Below are 8494 nucleotides of genomic sequence, written 5' to 3'. Positions count from 1 at the left end.
TCCAGGTGGGATTTTGGTCCCTCCAGGTGGGATTTTGGTCCCTCCAGGTGGGGTTTTGTCCCTCCAGGTGGGGCTTTCCCCCTCCAGGTGGGGATTTCCCCCTCCAGGTGGGATTTCCCCCCTCCAGGTGGGATTTTGGTCCCTCCAGGTGGGCTTTCCCCCCTCCAGGTGGGGTTTTGGTCCCCCCTGGCCAGGGATGAGCAGCAGGGAGGGCTGGAGGAGCCTCTGGAGGAGCCTCTGGAGGAGCCTCTGGGATGTTCCCCAGGATTTGGGCCGGCTGGGAGCTGCCAGGGGCTCCGTCAGCAGCAGCTCCAGGCAGGCCCTGGGATCCAGGAGAGCTCCTGGAATGGGACCAGGGCTCCAGAGAGGAAGAAGAGGGAATGAGCTCAGTGGGGATGAAGGCTGCCAGCTGTCCCTGCCATCACCATGTACCTTTGGCAAGTTGAAATGGAAAATAACAATATTGGCTAAAAATCTGCACTTTGAGAGTTGTAAACCACAGAACTGAGATTCACAGAGGGATTTTGGGATGCCCCAAGTGCTCCCAGTGATGTCCCCTGTCCCCTCTGACAGCCAGAGGAGAAGCCAGGCCAGCACCTGGGTGATGAAAGCCAATCTGGCCATAAATTCAGTGATTTTGGGTCTTCCTTAGAGCAGGGAAGAGCTGAGCCCTTTAAAAACAGCTTTGCAGCCAGCTGTAAAAGCATTTTAAAACCACCCAACTGCCTACATAGAAAAATAAAGGATAAACATTATCCAGCTCTCTTATATTTATATAAAATTAACTTCTGTGCCGGGGCATTTTTGTTTCTCTGCTGAAAAAATAAAAAAATAATTAAAAAAAAACCAAAACCAGCTTAGGTTGGATAACCTAAACCCTCAGCAAGGAGTAAACTCCATCTTCCATCTTATTTCCAGAAAAAGAGAAGCTTGAGGTTTCACTGCTTCCAAATAAAGTTATTAAATAGATATATATTAATATCAAAGTCTGTATAAACTCTTTTTTTTGTTGTTGTTGTTTAAGGAAGGGAAAGGGGCACTGAGTGACCAGGAATCACAGGGGACACTGAGTGACAGGGGACACTGAGTGACCAGGGGGAGCACCACGGGAATCCCTGGGGACACCTGGAGACAGGGGGACACTCAGTGACCAGGAATGTCCAGAATCCCTGGGGACACTCAGTGTCCAGGAGTTCCTGGGGACACTCAGTGACAGGGACACACCCGGTGTCCAGGGATCCCTGAGGACACTCAGGGACAGGGACACACTCGGTGACCAGGGATCCCTGGGGTCACTCAGTGACAGGGACACACTCAGTGACAGGGACACACTCGGTGACCAGGGATCCCTGGGGTCACTCAGTGATAGGGACACACTCAGTGACAGGGACACACTCGGTGACCAGGGATCCCTGGGGTCACTCAGTGACAGGGACACACTCGGTGTCCAGAGATCCCTGGGTCACTCAGTGACAGTGGGGCACTCAGTGTCCAGGAATTCCTGAGGACACGGTGACCAGGGATCCCCGGAGCCCCCGGGTCCCTCAGTGCCAATCCCCAGGGGATGTGGGGACAGCAGTGCAGCACGGTTGCAGCGGTGCAGCACGGTTGCAGCGGTGCAGCACGGTTGCAGCGGTGCAGCACGGTTGCAGCGGGGCAGAGTGCCAGGAGCCCGGGCAGGCCCCGCTCCCCTCCCCGGGGCTCCTCAGGGTCTCCTCTCCAGCGCGCGCTTGGTGAGGAAGTACTTGAAGAACTCGTAGACGGACCAGGCGATGGCCGTGGAGGGCATCTGGTAAATGACCCGGGCCTGCACGCCCTTGAAGAAGCCGGGGAGCCCTCCCAGCTGGTAAACGGTGCTGAAGGCGTTGGCCATGCCCGACAGGTGCCCCCTGATCTTGAGGGAGCTCAGGGCCGTGTCCTCCTGCGTGTTCAGCAGCGTCTTGCACACGTCCAGCGGCGTGGTGGCGGCGGCGGCCACGGCTCCGGCCACGGCGCCCGCCACGATGTGGGACTGGGGGTGGTACTGGCGGTGGGGGTTCAGGTGCTCCTGCATCAGCTCGTAGGTGATGAAGTGGATGGCCTGGAAGGGCACGTTCATGGTCAGCTGCGTGGTGTAGCTGCGGTAGAAGGCTCCCAAGCCCTCGGTCCTGTGCACCGTCCGCACGCAGCCCAGCACCGACGTGTACGGAGAGTTGAACATCTGCAGCCGCTGCTTCACCACTGCTCGGGGACACGTGGGGACAGGGACACTGCTCAGCTGGGCTCAGCCTGCCTGGTACAGCCCCGAGCTCCCCTTCCCCACCCAAACTGACCCCCCTGAGCTGCCCAGTGCCCCCAGAACTGGGGACAGGGACACTGCTCAGCTGGGCTCAGCCTGCCTGGCACGGCCCCGAGCTCCCCTTCCCCACCCAAACTGACCCCCCTGAGCGGCCCAGTGCCCTTAGAACAGGGGACAAGGACACTGCTCAGCTGGGCTCAGCCTGCCTGGCACGGCCCCGAGCTCCCCTTCCCTGCCCAAACCAATCCCCTCAAGCTGCCCAGTGCCCTTAGAACAGGGGACAGACATGGGGACAGGGACACTGCTCAGCTGGGCTCAGCCTGCCTGGCACAGCCCCCAGAGTGACCCCAGGCCCACCCAAACTGATCCCCCCCGAGCTGCCCACTGCTCCCAGAGCTCAGCACAGACGTGGGGACAGCTCAGAGCTCACTTCCTAATGAACCCCGCTCCTCAGGCCTAATTAATGACCCATCAGTCCTAATGAACCCCCCTCCTCAGGGTTAATTAATGACCCTTTAGTTCTAATGAACCCCTTTCCTCAGGGTTAGTTAATGACCCACCAGTTCTAATGAACCCCTTTCCTCAGGGTTAATTAATGACCCACCAGTCCTAATGAACCCCTCCTCAGGGTTAATTAATGACCCACCAGTCCTAATGAACCCCTCCTCAGGGTTAATTAATGACCCTTTAGTCCTAATGAAGCCCTCTCCAGGGTTAGTTCCTGACCCCTCAGCCCCCCTGGAGCCAGGCTGCTCAGGGTGCACCAACCCAGCAGTGCTGAGGGTGGGAAGGTGAGGTCACACCTGACATCCCCAGGGGTGTCACACACCCCCTCCAGCCTCACTGGCTGCAGTGACTGACGAGGCCAATTAATTTAATGAATTAATCAGGGTTTGACTGACAGGATTTGCTACACTGGAGGGTTCTCCTTCAGAGACTGCCCTCTCACTGCACGCCCAGTGACACTGAGGAGCTGCCAGGTGGCAGCATTGTCCCGGAGCTGCATCTCCCTGTTCATCCTCATTTTCCTGAGGCTTCTCCTGCCACTCCACCTCCCCGGGGATCTCACAGTCCCTCGTGGGCTCATCCAACACCTCAAGCTCGGCTTGGTGACCCCAAAGCTTCAGGAAGAGCAGAGCCACTGCCCCAAGGGGCAGCAGGGTGGTGACAGCGCAGGGGACACCTCCCCTGGAAAGTCCCAGGGATGAATCCCTGCTGGCTGCTCTCCCTCTGCTCCCAGGGTTGGGGGCAGCCCCGGGTTCCTCCTGCCCTTGCCCAGGGCCAGAGGGAGCAGGGCCAGCCGGGGTCTGTGCCTGGATTCAGGGCAGGGTGTGCGAGGGAGCAGCGTTACCTTCGGCAGGGTTCATCACGGCGTCGTGCAGCAGCGTGGCCACGCTCCCAGCAATGCCTGCAAGGAGAGCAGCCCTGAGAAACCGACCCTGGCTCCAAGGGCGGCGCTGCCACCCGGGGGGATCCACCCAGGGATCCACCCAGGGGATCCACTCATAGGGGATCCACCCAGGGATCCACTCATAGGGGATCCATCAATGGGGATCCTACCCAGGGGGATCCACCCAGGGGTTCCACCCAGGAATCCATCCTTCGGGATCCATCCAGGGGATCCTACCCAGGGGGGATCCACCCGTGGGATCCACTCATAGGGGATCCATCCAGGGAACCCACCCAGGAATCCATCCATGGGGATCCATCCATGGGTCCTTCCCAGGGGGATCCACCCATGGGATCCACTCATAGGGGATCCACCCAGGGAATCCACCCAGGAATCCATCCATGGGGATCCCATCCAGGGGGATCCATCTAGGGGGGACCCCACTCATAGGGGATCCCATCCATGGAAATCCATCCAGGGATCCATCCAGGGGGATCCATCCAGGGGATCCCATCCAGGGGAATCCATCAGGGAATCCATCCATGGGAATCATGTCCATGGGGGATCCATCCCATGGGGAATCCATCCCGGGGGGCTTCATCCATGGGGATCCCTTCCATTGGAATGCATCCATGGGGATCCCATCCAGGGGGGCTCCAACTGGGGGGGAGGGTCCCACCATGGGGGGGGCTCCATCCATACGGGGATCCTATCCATGGGGAATCCCATCCATGAGAGAATCCATCCAGGGGAGCCCATCCATAGGGAATCCATCTGTGGGGATCCCATCCATGGGGGGGGCTCCTATCCATGGGAATCTATCCATGGGGGAGCTCCATCCACGGGGAATCCATCCATGGGAGAGCTCCTATCCATGGGAATCCATCCATGGGAGAGCTCCTATCCATGGGAATCCATCCATGGGGGAGCTCCTATCCATGGGAATCCATCCATGGGGGGGCTCCATCCACAGGGAATCCATCCATGGGGGAGCTCCTATCCATGGGAATCCATCCATGGGAGAGCTCCTATCCATGGGGGAGCTCCATCCACGGTGGGTCCCAGCCCTGCTGAGGGAGCAGCCAGCTCCCACCCCAGGGCCCCAGCACAGATTCCCAGGGCAGGAGCCCCACCCTGAGAGAGCCCTGGATCCACTCCCAGCCTCCCCCCCCCCCCAGCTCTTCCCAACAATTCCCAGGATCCGTGGCCCCAGCCAGCCGCGGCGCCTGAGCCAGGGTGAGCAATGTTTGGGGATGATTTAGCACATCCCTAATTAGGGATTTCCACCCCTTTACTCAGCCCCAGTGCCCAGGCCGTGCCAAGCCCAGCCAGCCCCGGCCCATCCCGGGCCAGCTCTGCGGCCGCTCCTTCCCTTTGATCCCGGCTCCCACCTCCAGCACAACCACTGCTGGCCAGGGCAGCCACAGCTCTGCTCCTCCTGCTGCCACCACAGCAGCGTGCTCCAGCAAGGGCAGGAGGGATTCTGTTCCCTTCCCTGAGCTCTGTGAGCCCATGGCAGACTTCCACCAGTGGATCCCAGCAAAACCTGGGAATCTCCAGCACAAACCCTTCGGGACAGCCTGGGCTGCTCCGCTCCAGGCCTCCTGCTGGGCTTAGAGGGAAATATTCCTGCTAAAAGTTACAGCACACAGAGGATGCAGGATGGATCTCCTGGATGGATCTCCTGGATGGATCCCCATGGATGGATTCCCATGGATGGATCCTCTGGAGGGATCCCCTGGATGTATTCCTATGGATGGGATCCCCTGGATGGATTCCCCATGGATGGATCCCCCTGGATGGATTCACCATAGATGGGATTCCCTGCATGGATTCCCATGAATGGGATCCCGTGGATGGATCCCCCTGGATGGATCTTCACAGATGGGATACCCATTGATGGATCCCCCTGGATGGGACTCCCCTGGATGGATCCCCCTGGATGGGATCCCCTGGATGGATCCCCAGGATGGGATCCCCCTAGATGGATCCCCTGGATGGGACTCCCCTGGATGGGATCCCCTGGATTGATCCCCTGGATGGGATCCCCATTGATGGATCCCCCTGGATGGGACTCCCCTGGATGGATCCCCTGGATGGATCCCCTGGATGGATCCCCCTGGATGGATCCCCATGGATGGATTGCCCTGGATGGATCCCCCTGGATGGGATCCCCATTGATGGATTGCCCTGGATGGATCGCCCTGGATGGGATCCCCCTGAATGGATCCCCCCGGATGGATCCCCGGGATGGGACTCCCCTGGATGGATCCCCTGGATGGATCCCCCTGGATGGGATCCCCATTGATGGATTGCCCTGGATGGATCGCCCTGGATGGGATCCCCCTGAATGGATCCCCCCGGATGGATCCCCGGGATGGCAGAGTGCTCCCAGGGACACCTGAGTCCAAACCTCCAGAGGTTGGGCTGATGCCTTCAACGTGAGATCACACCTGGAGGTGACACCTTCAGAGGTGGGACTCGATCCTGAAGATCTCCCCCAGCTTTAAGGATTCCCTGGCAATCCAGGAACAGCTCAGCTGCACCTCAACACCTTTAGCCCAACAAACTGATGACTTGTGGTGGAAAAATCTGAGATTAAATAAGAATTTAGACTGGGAGGGGCACCAGGCTGAGTGAGAAGTCAGCAAGGAATACTGATAACTGGGGTTTTTTAGGGCAAACCCCAAAAACACCATTGGCAAGTGGCTGTTTCCTTCAAAAAATCGATGATTTGTGCTGGAAAATTTGAGATTAATTAAGAATTTAGATGGGGAGGGGCACTAGGCTGAGAAGCAAGCAAGGAATATTGATAACCACAAATGGTTTGTGGTTTTTTTTTTAGGGCAAACCCCAAAAATACTATTGGCCAAGTGACTGTTTCCTCCAATAAATTGATGATTTGTGCTGGAAAATTTGAGATTAATTAAGAATTTAGATGGGGAGAGGCACTAGGCTGAGTGTGACGTCAGCAAGGAACAAGTTGATAAGCCAGGGATATTGATAACCACAAATGGGTTGGGGGTTTTTTGGGCAAACCCCAAAAACACCACTGGCCAAGTGACCAACTGTTTTTTGATGATTTGTGCTGGAAAATTTGAGATTAAATAAGAATTTAGATGGGGATGGGGCACTGGGCTGAGTGAGAATCAAGCAAGGAACAGGTTGATAAGCCAGGAATATTGATAACCACAAATGGGTTGGGTTTTTTTTAGGGCAACCCCCCCAAAATACCATTGGCCAAGTGGCTGTTTCCTTCAATAAATTGATAATTTGTGCTGGGAAAAATTCAGATTAAATAAAAATTGAGACTAGGGAGGGGCACTAGGCTGGGTGAGAAGTCAGCAAGGAAAAGGCTGATAACCACAAATGGGTTGGGTTTTTTTAGGGCAAACCCAAAACCACCACTGGCCAAGTGATTGTTTCCTCCACTAAACTGATTTGTGCTGGAAAAATCTGAGATGAAATAAGAATTGATGATTTGTGCTGGAAAAAATTGAGATCAAATAAGAATTTAGACTGGAAGAGGCACTTGGCTGAGTGGGAATCAAGCAAGGAGCAGGTTGATAAGCCAGGACTATTGACAACACAAATGGGGTTTTTCTTTTTTAGGGCAACCCCCCACAATACCATTGGCCAAGTGGCTGTTTCCTCCTGGCTGGAAAATATCACTGAGAGACTTTTTCATTTTCTCGTAGCAGGCGAAGTAGAGGGCGTGGGCAGGGCCAGCCCCCAGCATGGTGACATCGATGCCCCGCAGGGGCCGCCAGAAGCCCTCGGTGCGCACCATCTTCCGCAGGGCCTGGAACACGCCCCGGTACTGGGCCTGGGGGTCGGGCTGCAGGCTCTGCATCCGCGTCTGCAACCAAGCACAGAGAGCCCCTGCTCAGCCCTGCAGTGCCAGGGATGCCCTCGGTCTGCTCTGAGCCCCTGCTCAGCCCTGCAGTGCCAGCCTGGGCCGGCTGCGGCCAGAGAGCCCTGGTCAGCCCTGCAGTGCCAGCTTGGGGCTGGGCTGCAGGCAAGAGAGCCCTGGTCAGCCCTGCAGTGCCAGGATGCCCTCGGTCTGCTCTGAGCCCCTGTCAGCCCTGCAGTGCCAGCTGGGTCAGGCTGCAGGCACAGAGAGCCCCTGGTCAGCCCTGCAGTGCCAGGGATGCCCTCGTCTGCTCTGAGCCCTGGTCAGCCGCAGTGCCAGGGATGCCCTCGGTCTGCTCTGAGCCCCTGCTCAGCCCTGCAGTGCCAGGGATGCCCTCGGTCTGCTCTGAGCCCCTGCTCAGCCCTGCAGTGCCAGGGATGCCCTCGGTCTGCTCTGAGCCCCTGCTCAGCCCTGCAGTGCCAGCCTGGGGCCGGGCTGCAGGCACAGAGAGCCCCTGGAAAAGAGAAAGGAAAAAGGGAAGGAATAAGGAAAAGGAAAGGGGAAAGGAAAGTTGAAAAGAGAAGGGAAAGGAGAATGGAATAAGGAAAGGAAAAGGGAAAGGAAAAAGAGAAGAAAAAAAAGGGAACAGAAGAAGGGAAGGGAAGGGAAGGGAAGGGAAGGGAAGGGAAGGGAAGGGAAGGGAAGGGAGGGAAGGGGGAAGGGAAGGGAACGGAAGGGAAGGGAAGGAAGGGAAGGGAAGGGAAGGGAAGGAGGGAAGGAAGGGAAGGGAAGGGAAGGGGAAGGGAAGGAAGGGAAGGGAAGGGAAGGAAGGGAAGGGAAGGGACAGGGAAGGGAAGGGAAGGGAAGGGAAGGGAAGGAAGGGAGGGAAGGGAAGGGAAGGGAAGGAAGGGAAGGGACGGGAAGGGAAGGGAAGGGAAGGAAGGGAAGGGAAGGGAGGGAAGGGAAGGGAAGG

At 57.4% G+C, this 8494-nt stretch overlaps 1 protein-coding gene across 1 annotated transcript; it reads right to left on the bottom strand.

Annotated features, from left to right (window-relative positions):
* Positions 1 to 945: 945 nt before the first annotated feature.
* SLC25A37 (solute carrier family 25 member 37) lies at positions 946 to 7546 on the bottom strand. The gene is made up of 3 exons (XM_050983072.1): positions 7299 to 7546; positions 3630 to 3686; positions 946 to 2220 (listed from the first exon to the last, which is right to left on the bottom strand). Exons 1-3 carry the CDS (start codon positions 7519 to 7521, stop codon positions 1706 to 1708), a joined length of 795 nt encoding a protein of 264 aa, XP_050839029.1. The 5' UTR covers positions 7522 to 7546; the 3' UTR covers positions 946 to 1705.
* Positions 7547 to 8494: the final 948 nt, after the last annotated feature.

Source organism: Serinus canaria, chromosome 22, assembly GCF_022539315.1.
Source record: "Serinus canaria isolate serCan28SL12 chromosome 22, serCan2020, whole genome shotgun sequence".
NCBI lineage: Eukaryota > Metazoa > Chordata > Aves > Passeriformes > Fringillidae > Serinus > Serinus canaria.
The sequence above is the reverse complement of the archived record's forward strand: the minus strand, read 5'-3'. Positions and strand labels throughout refer to the sequence as shown.